Source organism: Phytophthora parasitica (genome assembly GCF_000247585.1).
Source record: "Phytophthora parasitica INRA-310 unplaced genomic scaffold supercont2.31, whole genome shotgun sequence".
Lineage (NCBI taxonomy): Eukaryota > Oomycota > Peronosporomycetes > Peronosporales > Peronosporaceae > Phytophthora > Phytophthora nicotianae.
Window position 1 is genome coordinate 653,629 of NW_008649017.1, and position 20,616 is coordinate 674,244.

General features: G+C 51.0%; 8 protein-coding genes across 9 annotated transcripts; 6 read left to right on the plus strand and 2 right to left on the minus strand.

The window, feature by feature from the left end:
- Window positions 1-125: 125 nt before the first annotated feature.
- Window positions 126-3,629, plus strand: PPTG_13113 (hypothetical protein). The gene is made up of 2 exons (XM_008908845.1): window positions 126-1,399; window positions 1,477-3,629. The coding sequence occupies exons 1-2, from the start codon at window positions 177-179 to the stop codon at window positions 3,521-3,523; spliced, it is 3,270 nt and encodes a 1,089-aa protein (XP_008907093.1). The 5' UTR covers window positions 126-176; the 3' UTR covers window positions 3,524-3,629.
- Window positions 3,630-4,544: 915 nt separating this feature from the next.
- PPTG_13114 (hypothetical protein) lies at window positions 4,545-9,920 on the plus strand (the record flags this gene model as incomplete). Its single annotated transcript, XM_008908846.1, has 5 exons — window positions 4,545-6,107; window positions 6,167-6,186; window positions 6,256-7,231; window positions 7,293-8,924; window positions 8,994-9,920. 5 exons carry the CDS (start codon window positions 4,545-4,547, stop codon window positions 9,918-9,920), a joined length of 5,118 nt encoding a protein of 1,705 aa, XP_008907094.1.
- On the minus strand, window positions 6,086-11,617 carry PPTG_13115. 2 transcript variants are annotated; one of them, XM_008908848.1, is made up of 2 exons: window positions 8,972-11,617; window positions 6,086-8,902 (listed from the first exon to the last, which is right to left on the minus strand). In XM_008908848.1, the coding sequence occupies exon 1, from the start codon at window positions 11,587-11,589 to the stop codon at window positions 9,952-9,954; it is 1,638 nt and encodes a 545-aa protein (XP_008907096.1). In that variant the 5' UTR covers window positions 11,590-11,617; the 3' UTR covers window positions 6,086-8,902; window positions 8,972-9,951. The 2 variants fall into 2 exon arrangements, with proteins under 2 accessions (XP_008907096.1, XP_008907095.1); XM_008908847.1 differs by having other exon boundaries at window positions 6,086-11,617.
- Window positions 11,618-11,648: 31 nt separating this feature from the next.
- Window positions 11,649-12,749, minus strand: PPTG_13116 (hypothetical protein). The gene has a single exon (XM_008908849.1). The coding sequence runs from the start codon at window positions 12,695-12,697 to the stop codon at window positions 11,846-11,848; it is 852 nt and encodes a 283-aa protein (XP_008907097.1). The 5' UTR covers window positions 12,698-12,749; the 3' UTR covers window positions 11,649-11,845.
- Window positions 12,750-13,347: 598 nt separating this feature from the next.
- PPTG_13117 (hypothetical protein) lies at window positions 13,348-14,145 on the plus strand (the record flags this gene model as incomplete). Its single annotated transcript, XM_008908850.1, has 1 exon — window positions 13,348-14,145. The coding sequence occupies one exon, from the start codon at window positions 13,348-13,350 to the stop codon at window positions 14,143-14,145; it is 798 nt and encodes a 265-aa protein (XP_008907098.1).
- Window positions 14,146-14,269: 124 nt separating this feature from the next.
- On the plus strand, window positions 14,270-15,895 carry PPTG_13118 (hypothetical protein; the record flags this gene model as incomplete). The annotated part of the gene is made up of 2 exons (XM_008908851.1): window positions 14,270-15,121; window positions 15,197-15,895. 2 exons carry the CDS (start codon window positions 14,270-14,272, stop codon window positions 15,893-15,895), a joined length of 1,551 nt encoding a protein of 516 aa, XP_008907099.1.
- A 165-nt stretch (window positions 15,896-16,060) lies between these two features.
- Window positions 16,061-17,992, plus strand: PPTG_13119 (hypothetical protein). The gene has a single exon (XM_008908852.1). It carries the CDS (start codon window positions 16,157-16,159, stop codon window positions 17,783-17,785), a length of 1,629 nt encoding a protein of 542 aa, XP_008907100.1. The 5' UTR covers window positions 16,061-16,156; the 3' UTR covers window positions 17,786-17,992.
- A 173-nt stretch (window positions 17,993-18,165) lies between these two features.
- Window positions 18,166-19,710, plus strand: PPTG_13120 (hypothetical protein). The gene has a single exon (XM_008908853.1). The coding sequence runs from the start codon at window positions 18,223-18,225 to the stop codon at window positions 19,210-19,212; it is 990 nt and encodes a 329-aa protein (XP_008907101.1). The 5' UTR covers window positions 18,166-18,222; the 3' UTR covers window positions 19,213-19,710.
- Window positions 19,711-20,616: the final 906 nt, after the last annotated feature.

A 20,616-nucleotide genomic window follows, 5' to 3' on the forward strand; every position in this document is an offset into this window, starting at 1 on the left:
CTTTGCTCGTCCTCACTTGATCTTTGTATTCATTCAGTCGCAGTTTTATACGGATCGAATTAATTCTATGTTTTCTACACCATATTTACGTGCTGATTACGTGGGCTACATAACTTGCCGTTTTTTTTGGCGGGAACACCACTCTTTGATCCTGCCGCTCAAGTCACCACTGGATCATGACGGGTCTCAAGCGCGAGTCCCCTCCTAGCACCTCCGTGGAGCCCAAGAAACCGCGACTGAGTGCTCATGGCGCCAAGTCTGAGCCCTCTACATTTGCGGACGACCTGGAGAATATGGTGCCTATCTCCACGAAGGCCAGCTCGTGGCCTCGCAAGACCATGGCGCCTGTAGACCCGAGTGCGGACTCTGTGGCGTTCCAATGGATCGACATCGACATGTATGATGGTCCTCCACTCAAAACGAATCCGAAGAAAGGGGCACCTGTGCCTGGACTCAAAGCTTCGGGCGATAACAGCCAAAATGCGGCAATTATCCGCCTGTATGGCGTCACTATGGAAGGCCACAGCGTCCTCATGCACGTCCACGGCGTGCTGCCCTATTTCTATGCTGTCTGTCCCGATAACTTTGACGAGAGCAAGTGTGGCGAAGTACGAGCAGCTCTAGACGCAGCAGTGAGCCAGCGAGACAGAGACAGCAGCAGCAATGCTCGCGTTGTGGGCGTCCAGGTCGTGAGGGACAAGATGTCCATCTATGGCTACCAATTCGACCGCATCACGACTCTATTCAAGATCTTCTTGAGTATGCCCAGCTACGTCCCGAAGCTCAGGAGTGCACTGGAAGGAGGACTCACCTTACCAGGCTGCGACTTCCGCAACTACCAGACATACGAGAGCAACGTGCCATTTATTCTCCGATTTATGATTGATGAGGAGATTAGAGGTTGCAACTGGGTGGAAGCCCCCAAGGGAACGTATTCTGTACGCTCTGCGGCTCAGAAGAAGTCGCTGTGTCAACTGGAGATCGACATCACGTACGACAACCTCATGAGCCACGCACCCGAGGGAAAATGGGGCAAAGTGGCGCCGTTCAGGATCTTGAGCTTTGATATCGAGTGTATGGGCAGGAAGGGCCATTTCCCAGAGGCAGAGCAGGACCCAGTGATCCAGATCGCTAATGTTGTGCAGGAGCAGGGATCCCATACGCCAATTATCCGAAATGTGTTCGTGCTGGACACGTGCAAACCCATTGTGGGCGCTCATGTGATGGAGTTCGAGAAGGAAGGAGATATGCTGGAGAAGTGGGCTCGCTTCGTACAAGAAGTGGACCCGGACATCATCACGGGCTACAATATCGCCAATTTCGACATCCCATACGTACTTAACCGCGGTAAAGCGCTCAAGCTGCAAAACTACAATCTCGTTGGCCGCTTGGCGAACTCGTACGTATCGTGTTATGCGCATATCCAGTATTATCCTGTTTAGTTAACAACCTGAATATGTTACACTGCACTTACAGGGCGGCATATATGGAGAAGAAAACCTTCAGCTCAGCGCAATATGGCAAGAGTGAAAACGTCAAGACGACGATCCACGGACGCTGCATGTTCGATCTGCTGCCAATCATGCGTCGCAGTCAGAACTTGAGTTCGTACTCGCTGAATGCCGTTAGTGCCGCGTTCCTTGGCCAGCAGAAGGAAGACGTACCCCACGGAATCATCAGCGACCTGCAGCGAGGAACGGACGATGATCGCCACCGTCTTGCAGTCTACTGTCTGAAGGATGCGTACCTGCCACTGCGACTACTGGACAAGCTCTCGTACCTCGTCAACTTTATCGAAATGGCGCGTGTGTCTGGCGTTCCGATTGACTTCCTGATCGAACGAGGACAGCAGATCAAGGTGTTTTCTATGCTTCTGCGCAAGTGCAAGGACGCTTCACTCGTTGTGCCGACACTGCCTCGATCGCAGAACAACGAAGATGCGGGATATGAAGGCGCCACGGTTATTGAGCCCAAGAAGGCCTTCTACTCGGTGCCCATTGCGACACTAGATTTTGCCTCGCTGTATCCGTCGATCATGCAGGCTTTCAACTTGTGTTACTCAACACTCGTAGCGCCTGGAGATGTAGACAAACTAGCCCCGGGTGACTATGAGAAATCTCCATCGGGCGATATCTTCGTGACTAGCAAGAAGAAGAAGGGAATCCTGCCGCTGATCTTGGAGGAAGTGCTGGCAGCTCGTAAACAGGCAAAGCGAGACATGAACGCGGCCACAGATCCGATGGAGAAGGCTGTGCAGAATGGTCGACAGCTGGCACTGAAGGTGAGTGCTAACTCTGTGTATGGCTTCACAGGCGCAATTGTTGGCCAGATGCCGTGTATCCCCATCGCGTCCAGTACTACCGCTTATGGTCGTCAGCTGCTCTTCCGAACACGAGAAGAAGTCGAGCGTGTGTACACTATTGCGAATGGTTACAAGGCGGACGCTCAAGTGGTGTATGGTGATACGGACTCCGTTATGATCAAATTCGGTGTCGACACAGTGGAGGAAGCCATGCCGCTCGCCGAAGAGGCCGCCAAGCGTGTGTCCGACATCTTCCCGAACCCAATCAAGCTTGAATTCGAGAAGGTTTACTTCCCATACCTGCTGATGAACAAGAAACGGTACGCTGGTTTGCTCTGGACGAAACCTGAAAAATACGACAAGCTGGACTCGAAAGGTCTGGAGACTGTGCGTCGCGATAACTGTTTACTGGTGCGCCGTATGGTCGATACTGTGCTGCGCAAGATCCTCATCAACCGCGACGTCCCGAGTGCCATCTCGTACACGAAGAACATCATCTCAGATCTGCTGCAGAACCGTATTGATATATCACTGTTGGTCATCACGAAAGGCTTGAAGAAGACTGTGGACCAGGAAGACTATAAGGTCAAACAAGCCCACACTGAGTTAGCGGAACGTATGCGCAAACGTGACCCGGGATCGGCCCCAGCACTGGGTGAACGTATTGCGTACGTGATTATCGACAAGGGTAAAGCCACGCCGTTATACGAGAAGGCTGAGGACCCAGTGTACGCTCTGGAGAACAACATCCCAATTGATTGCGACTACTACATGAAGCAGCAGCTGCAGAACCCGCTCGAGCGTATTTTCGAGCCCATTATTGGTTTGAGTAAGGTCAAGTCGGATCTCCTTAACGGTGCTCACACCCTCAAACGTTCCAAGCCCGTGCTGAAGCAGAACAGTGGCGGTATGATGAATTTCGCTGTCAAGAAGCTCAAGTGTCTGGGTTGCAAGGCGCCACTGAATGGGAAGGGCGCTCTGTGTCGCAGTTGTGTGGAGCGAGAGGCGGAGGTTTATTCGCGCCAACTTGAGTCGGTCAACGAACTGGAACACTTGTTTGCTCGACTGTGGACGCAGTGCCAGAACTGCCAGGGAAGTCTCCACCAAGACGTTTTGTGTTCCAGTCGCGACTGCCCGATCTTCTACAAGCGTATTAAGGTGCAGAAAGACCTCGGGGAAGCTCAATCATCATTGGAACGTTTCCAATCCGTGGACTGGTAAGGTGTTTGATTTAGGCTAGTTACGTATGCTCGTGTATTTTTTCATTGCTGGTAAGAAATACAATCCTTGCAAATAATGAAACCAAGATGAAAGAAATACGCAGGTATGGATTTGAAACTTTTTTAAATTGTGCTATTTTAATTCGAGCAGCACTTTTGAAATGCAGATTGTTGTTTGGCACTGAAGGTGTCCATCGCGTCAGCTAAGTAAGATAGAACATTGAGCGGACTTGACTTCTGCAGAACACAACAATATGCTCTCTACTGGTTGCAGTTCTGCCCTCTAGTTGTTTTATCGAAGAAATAAAATCACGCCAGTCCACCGTGGGCCAAGTTCGAACTCCGAGGATCTTAGTAGGATTCGTTTGACGTCTACGCGTGGACGTCAGACGAAGTGCCTCTATCGTCAGAAATAACGATCATGCAGACCCACAAGAGTAACGAGGTAACTGGGCATGGGGACAGACCATGCACCAATGCGCTGCTAATGCACTACTAAGTAGGACCACCGTGAAGCGATACTAGTTTCTGGCGTGACACACTGGATTCAGATCCGGAGCATTCCGTTCGTCAATATTAGTTGAAGCAATCTTAACACAAATAATAAAGTCTTAACACAAATAATAAAGGCCATCCAAGTTGAAGCAATCCTGTCAGGCCTGTCGCCATTACTTAGCTCAATAATAAAGCGGCGACTCGAGTTGCGCAAGCTGCATCCTAAGCCGTTTTTTCCGGTAAGAATGGCCGCTCAACGCGTTCGCGGAAAGGTAACGGAAGTACCTGGACGATGGCCGGATAATTGCGGTGGATCAAGTAGTGAATCCATTCAACCTTCCATAGCTGATGTCTTCCAGTCATAAGTACAACGCCGTTGCCGCAACAACCGGCCAACACGTTCGTGTTCAGCAGAAACATGCAAGATCTAGAAATAGAATTCATGCTAATTCCGCCCATCCCCCCACAGCTTCGTCCTAAAAATCTTCTTCATTCTACAAGCTGCCGTCTCATTCAGATCGCTCTCCATGGCGACGCCCACACTGCGTTGCGACCAGAGCCACTACACTGTGCGCATCCCACCGCCGGTCCCAATCGCGTTCGCTACGACGCGGCCTGCGCAGCAGTGGACAGTGACAAACAATCATCTACGAACAGAGCCCGTTTCCATATTTAGAAAAGCTACAGATCTCGACTACTACCCCATACTGCCCAAGATCTCGTCGCTCCTAAAGAACAGCAGTACCAACGGAGAGCCAAGGAATCTACAATGTCGAATTGACAAAGAGACCATGGAAATTCGCAAGCGGAAACTACCGAGGCCTTTACTGAACTACGAGCCAGGTGTAATCAGATCTCCACGCATCGTCATGGCCACGCAACAGCGAGAGGGTAGATCACAGGAGCCACGAGCACGCTGTGTCTCTCCATCAGCTCTTGACTGGGACTACCACACGCCTCTGTCTGCAGCGCGAAATATGCCCACCACTGTCAACATCCCCACCGTCTCAAGTGATGTCTACCAAGACGGACGAGCGGCAACTCCTGTGTCCCGTACAGAGGTGACACCACCGCTCTCGTCTACCCCGGTAATGCATCAAGGGCGCAGTGACATCATAGAACGTCGTCCGTTGTACCAGCACGAGATCCACACTCCAGCCGAGATTCCGGTCCTTCCTCGTTACCACGAGACCCACTCAAAGAGAACCAATAGGACTCTCAAACCACACACATACCCAGTTCCAGTTCACTATACCCGACACGAGGAAGAGATCGAGACGAATACTCAGAAACGACGTCGTGTGACTCCCTCTCCTCGTCACCCTCTGTACGAGTCCGAGTACGGCCTGACTGTCCTAGAGACTTCCAAGCCGCTGATGCATTCACGTTATCCTCTTAGTATGCGGTCTATTAGTCCAGGAACGGACGACCCAGCGTCTCGATTGCGCTACATCCGATCCGACTCGAATGATTTCGACAAAGTCAGCGCGTCAATCTCTATCCGCTACAACGAGGGCGAAAAGGGATTGAGAACAACTGAGATACGAGCTCCACGCACTGCGGAAGATCGGGAGTCTACGTCCATAGCGACATTGGTGCTGAAATCCAAAGAGTTTCTAAATTCCAGCAACCTCGTACGCAATCGTCACGATGAGATTGACTGGGTTGCAACGTTTCTAAAGGTTGGCTTCGACTCGACGAGTATCTACGCGCTCATGTGTCCCCTTCGCAAAGGCCGCTGGAAATCCGAGGAAGAAAAGTACACGATGGGGTTGCTACGTCTCATTGAGAACGGTACGATTCTCCTACGTCATGGCCAGAGTATTCGTGGCTACATTGGCGAAAAGCTACACAGCGACGACATGCGTGTACTAAAAAAACTGAGTAATTGCAAGATGTTCCACTTCGCCAAGCTCATCAATCCGAGGCTCGCAGAGGAGGAGAAACTCGACTTGAACGTGGATGGTGCTCAAGAAAAGCTGGACCAACTTGATCTACTCAAGGGCGAATTCCTACGTTCTGTGCAGCTAGAGGCGCTTGTAGCAGTACGCAAACATCTCAGCGATAACTCCCTACGCGAGTTACTCAACGTACGTGTATGAAGATTGACACAAAACATTAATACTAACTCTAATATATCGATATAAAGACCCATGACGAGTATGCATTGTGCGTTTCCGCTGCGTAACAGTACTTCCAGTCAAGCGGCTTCCTGCTTCGTCGCATGTCTACATATAGGTATTCCTGCCTTCTGTTGTGGATAAAAGCGTTCAAACGCAATGTGCATTTGGCCTTCCATCTTGGTTTCAATTGCAATATCTTAATGAAGCGAGCTGAAGGTGTCATTAAAAGCGACGAGGTGGATCCATCTGGACTGCGTAGATGCACATTCACAGTGCAGATTGATGCCGCAGTGGAACATGGAGCGTTTGAAGCACCAGGCTTCCGCTTTCGCTTCCTTGATGGCTCCAGAAAGCAGACGAGTGCCATTGGCTCTGGCCATGGATGGACACGACTTCAAGACAATGAGGCATCGGAATCTTCAGAATGTTTCCGCTTTGAGCAGAGTTATCCTGATGTTGCAGTCTCCGAGTCACTCGCGATGGCTGTAGATGAAGACCCAATTTTGTCATTTTTTCTGTTTGATCACCCTGGTCTCGCGAATACTGGAACCACTCCACGTACACAGGGGAAGGAAGTTAAGCCTTCTACTGCAAAAGCACCCGCCGCAGCTGCACCAGTACCGAGTTTACCAGTTGAATTTACTCCAAAAGCGTTTGCAGGGATCTACGAAATGGACGTCAGTAGTCTGCTCTCAGGTGCACTTCGCATCAAGCAGGTGTGGACCGGCAACGTCCAGTCTGGGAACGAGACACAACTGCCTACCCAAAGTCTCTGCTTGATACCGTCAACATCTGGTCTTAAATACCTCTCCATCCAGGTTACTGTAGATCAACCATTGCTGACAGGAGGACTACTGAAAAAACTTAACCCTATCACGATCACTATCGGAACGGGACGTCGATTGCCTGGAGCAGTGAGCCAAGGGATCGGAACGAGATCGCCACACTCACCTCTTCATCGCTACTGCAAACCAGCCTTCGCTTTGATACATTTCTTCCAAGATCAGCTCCATAGCGTAGCAACGAATTCCTCCACTCCCAGATCTCGTCACTCTGTACCCCGGCTTTTGTTGACTCCAGGACAGCGCCAGGTAAGCGATAGTTACTTCCAATTCACCAATTGCCTCTCTAACTCCATGTTGTCATGTCAAGAGCGATACGATACGATGGAACTCGAGCTTGACGCTGCTCTGTGGTCGCTTCAACCCCTTGGAACTCATTGATGCCATTCGATTTGGAGCGCTTACCGTGGAGATTCGAGATAGAGACTTAAAGCAGGAGGGAACACTGGCACGATTCCAGTTAAAGTGGGAGAGTTTGTACACCACAGGCGTGGATCCTGGCGAGCAACAGCAATTTAACCCGATCACGTCTCGTAGCACACCTCGCAGCGACGCAGACCCTGGAAGTCCTGCCCCCACAGCAGCTAAACCGATGGACCTGCCAGAAGTGGACGAAATTGCGCGTAGTGATTGGAGACTAATGCTCGCAAATTCCGGTCGACTGTTTCCATACGGACTGGGCACTTTTCGCCTTACGGAGCTTCTCAACACGGCAAAGCAGTGGATGGGTGGGATGCAAGCGGACAGTGACAGACCGTACATGACTCTAAAGCTCACAACAGACATTATCTCCAAGAAGCGGCGTGCGAGTCCACTTGGAACTGCCACGTTGAGTGAAGAAAGCGAGCTCCCAGCAACAGTTGACTTGTCACCACTAGAGAAAGTCATTCGTGAGCCTGGTGCCTATATCTCCACTGGTGCCTCACTCAGTATCAATGTAGTGCTACAATCTCCAATCGAAACAGTCGGCACAGATTCAGTTGGGGTGCAAACCACGCCGATCGACACTGAGATTCCATCCCCCGAAGATGCCAAGACTGCCTTGAAATTCTCTAGGATGGCCGTGATCATTCCTTACAAAGACAACGCTACACTTGGAGAGGTGACAAAAGCCATGACGACCGTCAACTTGCAGGCACTTCCTGGTGTCCCGATTCGCTCGTATCAAATGACGGAATCTGAGAAGATGGACTGCGAAACTGGAGCCTTGGACGTCATCACGGGGACTCAAATCATCGACAGCCAATATCGCATGATCATCGTGGAAGGTCTTGCAGATAAAGGCATGAAATATTTGCATGAGCAGCTTCAACGCAAGGGCCCAAACGACCCGGTAGGATACCGTATGTTCTGCAATGAAGAGCTCCGGTTCACACGACGACTGTACACCGTCTTCGAGATCGATTTGAAGCGGATCAAACTTCGTTATCCGCTCTCTGTGCTCATGAAAACACCGGACATTTACATGCGAGCCAAAGTCTCTGAAAACTGTCACCAGGCTCTAGCTCGTCTCGCAGATATGCGCAAAATCCAGCGTCTTATTGAAGTGAAACACCTGGATCTCTTCCCCACAGCGCAAATGTTGCTCGAAGTTGAGAGCAAGTATGGAGAGAGCATCACACTGGAAGATATCCACGGAACAAGGAATGAATCCTCTAAGTCAGAGACGAATAACACAGGAGAGCGCACTTCTTCACAAGAAGAAATAAAGAACCCAACTGGATCCACTCGACACCATACCAATAAGTTGAAAGCACCCACAGACTCAACAAATGCCAGCTTCGAGCAGTCCCGACGGAATCGAGTAGATAAAAACTTCCTCTTGGAACGCAAAAAGCACGCGGAGCTCCTTCAGGCCGAATATGCCGAGAGAAAACAGGCTGAAATGCTTGAAGACACCTTGCAAGGACCAGTTTATCTCTACAGCGGCCAAAAGCTTCGGGTAAGTATACATCACTGTATCAATTGCCATACTGGGAGCAAACTTACGCTCGTCTCTGCTCTTGTTTAGACCCAAGACATCCTCCAAGATAAGCTGCGCGAACAATTGTCTAAAAATCGTCACGCCACGTACACATACAGTCGTGACTTCCAGTCGCTTGCACTCAGCATGGTCAATCCAGAAGCGCTACGGCAGACTGAAGAACAGGAGAACCGCAAAAAGTGGACGACTCAGCGTGGATTCATCTACCCAGCGCCTCGACAGCCAAGTGAGTACAAGAAACACCCCAACGCTCCCAGTGAAGCTCGCTGCGAAGACCTCAGACAGCCATTTGTTGATAATATCAACCATCCAAAGCCAGTTTCCAGAGACTCGAGCGAACCTGGCAGTAGAAAGTGCCCAGAATTCTCCACATTGCCCTCCAAGGACATGGTATTCGGCGGAACCAACGGAGACGGCACAGTGAATCCCGACTACTTCCGAAGTGTCCATCTGTGCGGCGAAGGCCTCCGTCTCGAGATGGAAGAAGCGCTTAAGAAGGAGCAAGACGAGTGGGAACGTCGACTTGTCGTGGACAAGAAGCAACTCAAGTTCCTCGCCCACGGTAGCATCTGCAGTCAGCCTCGGGATAAACCGTCTCAGCTCGATAAAATCTCCGACATCCTGAGAGGTCCAGCCCATTCCAAGCCTATTCGTATCGTCAAGAACGCCACATTGCCCAGCGGGAAGCGCGTGCCATTGGAAAAGACACCCGTCACGATTCATAACCACGAGAAATACGTTGGCTGCGTTGCTGCCACGTTCGCGAGCACTCTCCGTCCTTCAGACAACAACCAGTTTGTGGCGACTGACGCCTTATCGGGTAAACCACAGGACTTCTTGTTCCCATCAACGTCGAATATCTTGACTCCACCTGTCAAGAAATTTGTTACTCGAAAGGAGATTGTGCCAGTGCGTGAGACCGAGAAGAGGGGACTCATTTGGAGAAACGAGTGAGGGTAAAGAAGGGAATACAAGCAGGTAGTTCTCAACTGTCAATCTGATGTAATGCTTCTTCAAGCAGCGCAATGCGCCCGAGAAGCATTTGGACGATTTGATCGTCTTCTTCCCCTGGAACCACTACGTCTTCTTTTTCCTCAGTGTCTGGGTCGGGCTGCTTTTGCCCAGTGTTCTCCATAGTGATAGGGTCCCTATCTTCATTGCTGCCATTTGAATCCTCTCTTGATTCAGTGACTTGTTCTCGCGTGTCTGTGGGTTCACCTTCCTTGCTCTCAGATGTCGAGAAGAAATCGTTTCCCCATGAATGCACCACTAAACTGACGAGGTTGTCGAGCGTTTTCGTTGTTTCAGTTGGAGTCAATTCCTCTTTCGTGTCCGACGAACTCGAATTTTGAGAACGCTCAGATGCATTGACGTTTGATGGCGGCAAGACCAATTCTGGAGATACATCAGGTCTTACTGGACTTGCTGTCGGTAGAAGTGGAGGCTCTGCTACAGCATCAGCCGCGTCGTGCTCCGATTCTTGGTTCGGTGTCTGCGTTTCTGCTTCCAGCTTCTCAGATGTACCCAAGAGGGGCGACGTGCTAGGAGCGTCCCCGATATCTTCATTCGTCGGCATGACCAATGTATTGTCACGTGGTTCGGATGTCTGTGAGGTGTGTGAATCTACCGACGAGCTGCTCGATCGCAGTCTTTCAGCTGCAATATCTGCAGACGGCAATGCGCCGTGCACGCTTCGATCCACATTTGCTTTCACTAAGCTCACATTTTCGCCGTGTACAGATATCTTCTCTTCTTGTTCATCAACCGGCGATTGCTTTTCGTCTTCCTTTCCATTCACTACTGATGGGTCTTTCTCATCAGCCCTGCCTATCGATGACACCTCCTCAAACCGCCCACTACCATTACCTCGTTCTCTCCCCATGGACTCCTGACTTAATATCGACCTGTTATCAGCACTATCCGAAGCTGTCCCTACCATAAAACCCGGTGACAGCGGAGGTTTCATCCCTAATTGTCTTCGATTAGGGTCTCTACTGCCCGTCGCACCAAGTGACAACCTGAACTCAATAGGCTTTAGTTTTGCCACAGTAGACGAACTTATTCCCGGCGTCGTTGCACCCCACCCGAGACGTCTGCGTACCCTCTCAATAACCTCCTCTGGGTCCTCATTGTCCTCCTCCATCTCCTCTAAATCCACCGATCCCCAGTCCATAGAGACCCAGGACTGCAAAACTTCCAGTGGCCTTGCAGGACTGGATTCTTTCCTAGTTACTTGGCTTGACTTGCTGCTCCAGAGGCCCAAACGCTGTCGCAACTTGCTCTCGATACTGTCGACGCTCTCTCTATCGTCTTCTGCTGGACTATCAGGCTCCTCCTCCGTTTTAGCTTCTAATCTGTCACCCTCTTCATCGCTATCCTCGTTCGGGAAAGCAAAGACGCCACCTGATGCCCACGTAGACGGAGGTGACGGACTGCGCGAATATCGAGGAGATTTGGTCCACCAGAAGTCGCTCTGTTGAGCAGCCGCACGAGCCTCGCGGGGCAGCGGCTTTTCATAGCGGAAGCGTGCGATGTATTTGCCGATCGTCGTTGTCTCGATCACCGGAGGAGGCGACAGTGGCGGCGCAGGGGGCGGCGCCGACTCGTCCACCTCTTTGACCATCGTCTAGCATGAACACTTTTTACTTGCGAACTTAAGACGAACTTAACGAACACAATTTCCTATGAAATTAATTATGGGACAGGGTAAGAATATACCCCGTCAATAGACACCGTGAACTAGCGCCTAAAGATCTCACATGTCAACACAATCGTCAGACTCTTGCGGAGTTTACCCGACACTACACTTTTTACAGTGGACGAGCATAGTTTTATAGTGTCTTTAAACTGTACTAAAGAAGCACATTCGAGAGCTCAGCTTAGTGGAAGCACTGACCACTGATGATCGATTGGATCCAGTCATGCCCAACAGGAATTCGCGAGTAGTAGCTAGGGTATCCGGGCTTCCTGCAGTCGCTTCCCCAGCTGACCATACCAACCAGAACGTCGCCATCCGGGCGCTCAGCGATCAGTGGACCGCCATACCCGCCAATGCAGGAATTCTGCTTACCAATTGGACGCGAACACACCCTGGTATCGTCCACAGTCGTCATCTTGGAGCATTCCTCGTTGCTCATCAATTGAACGTCAGCGCGCTGAAGCTCATGAGCCTTCGTACGTGATCCTTCTCCTGTGGTGGTGTACCAGCCCAAATGGGTGTAAGTCTCATCGTACTTGATATCTGAGCCGTCAGGAGCGGCCAGCGGGATCGGTTTGAAAGAGCTTGGCTTTTCCAGTTGCAGGACAACGTAGTCGTACGAGTATTCTTCATAATCTGTTATGTTGGGGTGGCTCAGAATGGCTACGACTTTGATCAGCTCACCGTCTTCCGTTCCATTGTTGTAGTGCGAGCCGATTGAAGCATATCGAATGTCAGTGCCAATTGTGGACCCTCCCGTTAAGAGGTGAGTTGGAGAGATGAGGATGGCAGCAGCAGAGTTGTCGTTGGTTGCGTTGGAACGCAGACTGGCGACATACGTCTTCGTGCCTTTAGGGACTGTAGTGGTGCCGGTCTTCAACGAGGTCGCGATCGCATCGCTAGAGAGAGTACTCGGTACGAGGTCGCTTACCGAGATGTTGGAGTTACTGGAACCATCCTGAGCATTTGTGGCGAGAGATGACAATGTCATCGCAACGGAGGTGACGCACACAAATGTGGACACAAGTTTCATGATGGCGCGGGTGGACAGCTACTGTAGATGGTAGCAGCAATACTCTGACAGGAAAAGCTGAAATGATCAAAATGATCTGCGGTGGCCAGTGCATAGAGTTGATGCAAGATACAGCACGTCACTTGATAACAAAACCTATGTAATATTTGTCCTCATTTTGTACGATAACGCTCTTGGTGATTGCATCATGTGTGATCTTGCGATTTGCATTTCCTATTACTTCAAAGCTTTTTTCTTAAACGACCGGTTTGCTGTTTGAAATTCCACCGTTTGCTCTGCTTTTCAGGGACTGCAGTAGGTTCGAATCTACCACAAAAAAAACTATCCTGGTGCATTTGTATTCACTAATCCATTGTTTATGACACACGACACATAGCCAATACTTGTACACTTCCGAAGCGTGTGGTGCACAACAGAATGCTTTGCACTTGCTCCAATTTGCTCCTGCAAACTATAAGTTGACTCGAACTTCGTATGTGGACAGATCTCTCGATTGCTGATGAGCCCAATCGTTTGAGTTGCGCACTTGATCCATTATCATTATCCTTGCTGTGATTGCCCACACGATGAGTCTGACCAACTTACCCACCACGGCACGTCACTTCGGATTCAGTCGGCAAAGTTGAATATCGAAAATTGCGCGTGTCAAAATGAAGCCCATCAACGCTATCGCTATCCCCTCCGCCGTAATGGCCGCCATTGCTTCACCAATCGGCGCCTATCAAGGTCACGTTGAGCGCGAGCTGATTCTAAGCGGAGAAATTGTCCCGAGCGGAACCAAGACATACGTTGCTAACATTCGTCTCCACCAGGATTCCGACAGCGCCTGCGGTGGCTCCCTCATCTCGCCTACCCACGTTCTCACCGCGTCACACTGCACCGTGAATGCCCCACGCTGGGTGACGATTGGTGAGCACTACCGCAATGGCACTGAAGTCGGAGAACTGATCAAAATCGTGTCGATGATGAACCACCCGAACTACTCGGAAAGTATCCCAAACTCTGACGACTTTATGGTTTTGGAACTGGAAAGACCCAGTAAGTTCAAACCAGTGAAACTTGCTGCCGCTGATGATTCCGACTTCAAACCGGGCACAATGGCGACCACGATGGGGTGGGGAACAAACGCCGATACGAACGGCAACTTCTCGTATGAGTTGCAGCGAGTTGATGTCCCCTTGGTGAGCGATGAAGCATGCGCAGCATATGCCACAGTCGACTCGACTATGGTGTGCGCTGGAGGCGTTGCGAATCATGATTCGTGCGAGGGTGACTCCGGTGGTCCGCTCATCGTTGAGTCTGTCGATGGTGAGGATGTGCTGGTCGGTGTGGTAAGCTGGGCAAAGGACGAATCGTGTGGGCGTGAAGGTTTCTACGGTATCTACTCTCGAGTGTCAAGTGCCCGGAATTGGATCGACTCGATCACAAGTGGCTCGTGTCTCCCCTAGTATTGACAAATTGACACAATATTATTGTGTCAATTCTAGGGCAAATCAAGTTAAAACGAGCTGAAATGATATCACCATTCCCTCCAAATTGTGGCCGAGCCAAATCCCAGGTAGACATCACTTGATGAAGTTCCAGGCGCTTACGCTACTCCGACTGCTGTTGCACGTATGTGCAGCATTGTTACTGACGTCCCGCAGTTCCCAATTAGGCTCTGCATTGCACCCTTTCCAGCGCGCTGTTGCCAACGACTGGGTGCGTCTGCTGTTCTACGTGGACGTGGCCAAGCAGATCGCGCCGGATGAAACGACACTCGAGACGTTGCCCCATTTCCTCCTTGAGGTGGAGGAGGAGATCGTAGCCAACGTGGACGACGAATTCTTCGCTGGAGGATTCGCAGCCCGGGCCTCGGCACTGCCAGTCGGCGCGCTTTTTACAATTGAGGAGACGCGACAGCATCTACATGGTGCTGTGCACAACTATTTCCAACTGTCGGACGTGGCGCTGGACTCGTATTTGGTATATGGTAACGAGACGCAGCTGTTGTTGCCTCCTCCACTGCTCACAGTGCGCTCAGATATGGGCGAGGACCCCGTGGATGCATTCTACAACATCACGAATGCTTCGACTAGCGAGCAGTGGCCAGCAGCTCTGCGCATGGGGAACGATGCTCCACGACAACAGGAGACGAGAAGGTTCTTCGATGAGCTGGACGCCATGGAACTCAAATTGGTAGTGGGAATGAAGAGGAAAGAGAAAGTAGATGGGATGGAAGAGAAACTTTACCAGTGGACGGTGGTCATGCGCTACGATCTACTGAATCAAGGTCATTTAGAGGTGACGATGAACTATGACCTTGTTCACGTGCCACTGTTGGAGGGTAAAAAGAGAGGTGAAGGGGAGGATATGCCACCGGTGCTACTAGACACAAGTGTCATGTTCAACTGGGTCACGCTGATGGTGATTGGTCTGTACCAGGTCAGTAGGATATGCATTAGTACTGTAAGAAGTGAAAGTGAAGTTTACGAATTGTTTGTTCTGTGTGTATTGCAGGCAGTCGAGTTCTCGCTGAAGTGGACTGAGGTAAAGACTATTGCTGCTCAGCATCCAGATCATTCTCAACGTGTTGGCAAACACCCAAACACGCTTGCACTGTGGAAAGAAGCAGCCAAAGATTTTTGGTTTTGGCTTGTTCTAGCTGTCAACGTCGCGACAGTGGTGTGCTTGTTGGCTACATGGCGTCACGCTTACCGACTCTCGTTGAATGACGCGCTATGCTTCACATTTGCCTCCTGCTGCGCGCTGCAATGGGGAAGCCTCGTGCGATATTTGCAAATGAACACACGGTTTCACATTCTCGGACTCACTTTGCGGCGTGGCTTACCACGAGTGATGCAGTTTCTCGTCGGTGTTTTGCCCATCTTCGTTGGGTTTGTACTGTTTGGAACAGTCATGTTCGGGGCCAAGGTGCCTCGATTCCAGAGCGCGAGCTCCACGGCCACCACACTTTTTTCTGTGGCGAACGGTGACGAAATCCACGATACATTCAATGATGTCGCGTATACTCCGTGGATCGGGCAGATCTACGTGTATAGCTACATGATTCTGTTCAGCTACGTTGTCCTGATGGTGTGCATTGGTATTATCGAGGACGCCTTCTTCTCTGCTGTATTTCCAGCGTCATGGCCCACGCTCGATAGAACTCAGCACGAAGGCCAACGGGCTCCTGGAGTAGGACATCACCATCATTAACCAGTGCACTCAACTGATCGACTTATGAGCAGATATTATGCCTTGCTTCTGCGAACCAGGGGTTCGCTTGCTTACCCAGGGTTTCTGACTTGAAGCTGTATTAACTTTTCGTTGAGACTCGACTCCTACATTTTCGTCAATTTTAATGTGGCAATCTGCGTTTCGAAGTCTATGATAGGCCAAAATTTGCGTAATTTGCACACGTCCAGCGTTTTGATCCGATTCGGCGACTGACTCTAGGGATTCCATCCTTTATCAATCATGGCGGACACCCCTGCGGAACGGGGCGTCGATGGTATACGCGGGCGCTACAAGAAGACAGACGCGGCCGCAGACATGGAGAGCGGTGCCGGCAGCAGCCCCAGTGTGAGCAGCACCTTCTCTAGCTCCACCACAGTCGCAGATGACGACGACTTCTCGGTGCCATCGACCCTGGAAAAGGAGAAGAAGGCGTCAACTGGTACAGTCGCGCGCTCTAACGTACAGGCCGTGATCCACTGGTGGAAGTCCATGCGACTACAGTTCGGCGACGGCCTGTTGCTACAGATCTTCTTTGTGTACTTCACCCAGGGTATCCGCAGCACGCTCTGCTCCCTGGGCACCAGCTACTACTTGAACGAGACGTTGGCATTGCACCCAGCACAGTCCGAGTCGCTGCGTGCCACCGCCGCCATCCCATGGATCATCAAACCGCTGTATGGAATGCTGTCCGACAGCGTCCCCATCTGGGGCACGCGCCGTAAGTCCTACCTGCTCATCTTCAGCGCCATCTCGGCCGCCGCCTACTTCGTGCTCTCCATGCCGGGCCTCATCACGACCTACGAGAGTGCTTTGGTGGCGCTTGTGGTCGCCAGTCTCGGTATCGCCTTCTGCGATGTGGTTATCGATGGAAAAGTCGTAGAAGCTGCACGCAGCGAGCGCGAGGACATGGCTGGCAACCTGCAGACGCTGTCGTGGATCTCGCTGTCGGTAGGGTCTGTGATGGGATCGATGGTGTCGGGTTATGCACTCAACACATTCGGCCCACTAGGCGTGTTCTTCATCTCCGCAGTGGGTCCACTGTGCGTAGTGTTGATCTCCATCAAGATCCCAGAGGAGAAATATGTGCCGCAAGGAGACATCGGCTTCTTCCAAACTGTGCAAGATCAATGCCGCGCTCTAGCGTCGGTGGTAGTAGACCCCATCTGCTGGCGTCCCATGTTGTGGATCTTCCTGTCTAACGCGCTACCACCAAGTGTGGGCGAGGCCATGTTCAGCTTCAAGACGGCCGAGTTGGGCTTCTCCAAGTCCTTCCTGGGCTTCATCTCCACGGTCGGCAGCTTCACTCTATTGGGCACCACTGCGCTCTACAATGCCTACTTCCGTGATATGCCCTTCCGTCGCATGTTCTTTCGCATTCAACTGGCCTCAGCCTGCGTTTCATTCGCCGAGTTTGTGCTAGTGTCGCGTCTGAATGTACCCTTTGGTATTAGCGACCAGTTCTTCATCTTTGGAGACGAGATCCTCTCGGACGTCGTGGCTCGCCTCAAGCACATGCCGTCGCTCGTGCTCTGTGCCAAGATCTGCCCTCCAGGCATTGAAGGCACCATGTTCGCGCTGCTCATGTCCATCTACAATTTCTCGTGGTCTGTGGCCTCATACGGCGGCTCCTGGCTGTGCAATTACCTACAGATCTCCAAGACCAACTTCACGGGTCTCGCTGCTGCCGTCATTATTCGCAGCGTGGCCAAGGTTGTGCCGCTTTTTCTACTGTTTATGGTGCCAGCGACTACTTCCATCAGCAGCTCGTCGCTGGCGTCCAAAGCCAAGTCAAAGGCGGCGCAAGGCAGGAAACAATGCGAGAGCAGCGACAATGACGGAGCTGCCATCGACCTCAAGGTGCAGGCGTAAGAGAAACAGTAGCTAGATACATGTAAATGCGTGTGCTAATTCCAATGCAGCAGTATGTTGAGCCCCTGGATCTTGGCGATAGTGGTGCTTGCAGCGCGAGAAAGCTTTGCTGCAAAACTAGCGGAATGTGTACCGTCAGCATTGTCGCATGATAATCAAGCCGTCGCATAGTGTGGGTTAATTTTACTCTTCATTCTATCTCTCACAGGTTACTAATATTGAATTTCCAAACCGTATACGACTCCTCCTTTTGTCCTGTCTCAAGTAATTCAATCTAAGAATTGATAAGATTTCACGTCGTATATCAGGCTTTCAAAAGTATCACTGAAAGGCAACTTCTAGCCAACGACTTCGAGGTCTTATCGGTCATTCTGCAATCTTCCCTCTCGAGCTCAAGCACCCCCCCCCAAGACACTTCAAGCCACTCCATAATTGAGATGCTGAACCTGTATCCGCCCGCGAACCACGCCGTGTACAATGGTGCCACGCTCAACTTCGCCCCCGAGATCGACCAAGCTTGTCAGGCCATCCACGACGCGTGCAAGGGCCTGGGCACGGATGAGGAGGGTCTCATCGCCGCACTTGGCACCAAATCTGCTGACAAACGTTATCTTATTTCAGTGCGTTACAAAGAGCTCTTCGGCAAGGACTTGAAGAAGGTGCTCAAGTCCGAGACATCGGGCGACTTCGGCCACCTCCTGCAGCTCATCGCGCAACCGTTGCCCGAAGCCGAGGCCGCTATTCTCCGCAAGGCCACGAAGGGCCTGGGCACGAAGGAAAAGCTCATCTACCCCATCGTTATGGGTCGCACAAATGTAGAAATTGGTATCCTTAAGAAGACGTACTACGACAAGTATGGTAAGGACCTGGGCTCCGTCATGGACAGCGAGCTGAGCGGTGACCTGAAGAAAGCTGTTCTGGCGTCGCTACAGGCGCCTTTAGAGCAGTTTGATCCGGTATTCCACACCACACAGAAGGCGGAGGAAGATGCCGAGGCTCTATATAAGGCTGGAGAGGGTCGTATGGGTACGAAGGAACACGAGTTCATCAATATCCTGGTGACAAGCCCACCCCAGCATTTACGCGCTATCAACGCCGCCTACGAGCAAAAACACAAGCACGGTATCGTCCACGCGGTCAAGAAGGAATTTGGCGGTGACGCTGAGGACGCGTTGTTATTCCTGGTGCGTATGGCGCTGGAGCCACTCATTCTACTGTCGGAGCTGTTCGAGAGCACGATGAAGGGCTTCGGCACGGACGAGAAGGCTCTGAGCGCGGCGCTTGTGCGCTACCACCTAGTGTTGCGTGACATCCGACCTGTGTACAAGAAAACGTATGGAAAGGATCTGCGTGATCGTATCCAGGGTGAAGTCAGCGGAGACTACGGAAAACTCGTGCTGGCCGTTTATGATTCTCCTGCCCATTAACCTCGTCGATTTGAAGAAAAAGTGTTATGCAAATCAAATTGTACGAGCTAGTGTTACAGCGTAATCTGCTACTGTAATCGTGACAAAAGAACGCGATATTTCACTAACCCAACATCCGAAAACTTCTGGACAAAAAGTAGGGCGATTTGGGTAGGCATCATCACTGTATAATCTTTTTTTTTTCAGACCAGCAGTACAGTGGACCGATTCCCGAAGCTCAGATTGCTATCACAGACCTAAATCTTGGACGCCATCTCGGCGATCTGAGCTGCGGGGAAATCGGTCCAGTACCAAGCATCTCCTGCAACCACAGAATTCGCGAAACCAGCGTCTTGTATCGCTCTGCACTTATTTTTCTTTACAATCATATCTAATGTTTATTTAATACTAGCCGAGCGCCGCCGCTACGCGGCGGTAATTTATGTTAGGTCGCAGTTGCTCAATCCTTTCCCGCCTTCGCTTCGCTTCGGCGGGATTATACATACCCCTTTTTTAAGCCCATTTGATTATCGAATATTGCCTTTACCCATTCGCAAAATCTGCAGCCCATGTATTAATGTGTTTTTTTGTGTGTTTTAACCATGATTTGGTCATGTTTGTAAAATAAAATTCCGGTTTTTAAGATACTGAGTTTTTGGCCACTCATCTTTCCGCCACGCGTCGCGAGAAGCTTGCCGCTCCCCTCTTCGGCTCTTCGGTCTCACGATCTCCACGCCTGTTGCCACGCTCAGCCAGTTTCGCCACGTGCCTCCCCTCTCCCCCCGTCCATTCCCCTGCGCTGTTTGGCGGCTGGTACGTGCACATTTCGGCTCCGTTATAACGCTCATAACGTCTCCAACGTGCCGTTTGTTTGAATTTGTTTTAGGTTTGGCTTTGCAGTCCCTTCTTCCACTGTTCGTCAAACGACTTTCCCTTCGTCGCGCCCAGCCTGCTCTCCACGTGTGAAGGCGCCAAAAGTGTGCTGATCTGTTGATCACAGGCAAAACAAATTTAATCGATCTACAGCGATAACTTCCCGCCCAAGACCTCAACTGTGTTTCACGTTAGATCCAGTGAAGGGTGAGCATACACGTGCATTTCCCTACCATATTTCGACTTTACCCGTGTTTCAGATAAGGACTCGCGTTCTTGCAAACCGTAGCTTGCTAAAGACCTGAAGGCGGAAAGCAGAAGTTTCTTCAATTGTCGTGCGAACTTACTCAGTGTCAACTGCTTTGATGTTACGATGAATATGCTAACACGTGTTGGATTATGGTATGGTTATGGTTTTGAATATGCTTTGTTATTAGAAGTGCCATGGTTCGAACCAAAAACACTGCCAGGATTTTGTGGTGGAGTGGGATTCGCAAAATCGCGTTGCGATCCACTCAGACACACAGTGCCCTGGACTGCCGACTGACGGAG

Excerpts from the sequence above, each read along its gene's own strand:
- PPTG_13113 (XM_008908845.1), top strand. The coding sequence starts at position 177 with ATGACGGGTCTCAAGCGCGAGTCCCCTCCTAGCACCTCCGTGGAGCCC. Across the intron at positions 1,400-1,476 it reads GTTGGCCGCTTGGCGAACTC|GGCGGCATATATGGAGAAGA; the intron begins GTACGTATCGTG and ends CTGCACTTACAG.
- PPTG_13115 (XM_008908848.1), bottom strand. The coding sequence starts at position 11,589 with ATGGTCAAAGAGGTGGACGAGTCGGCGCCGCCCCCTGCGCCGCCACTG.
- PPTG_13116 (XM_008908849.1), bottom strand. The coding sequence starts at position 12,697 with ATGAAACTTGTGTCCACATTTGTGTGCGTCACCTCCGTTGCGATGACA.
- PPTG_13119 (XM_008908852.1), top strand. The coding sequence starts at position 16,157 with ATGGCGGACACCCCTGCGGAACGGGGCGTCGATGGTATACGCGGGCGC.
- PPTG_13120 (XM_008908853.1), top strand. The coding sequence starts at position 18,223 with ATGCTGAACCTGTATCCGCCCGCGAACCACGCCGTGTACAATGGTGCC.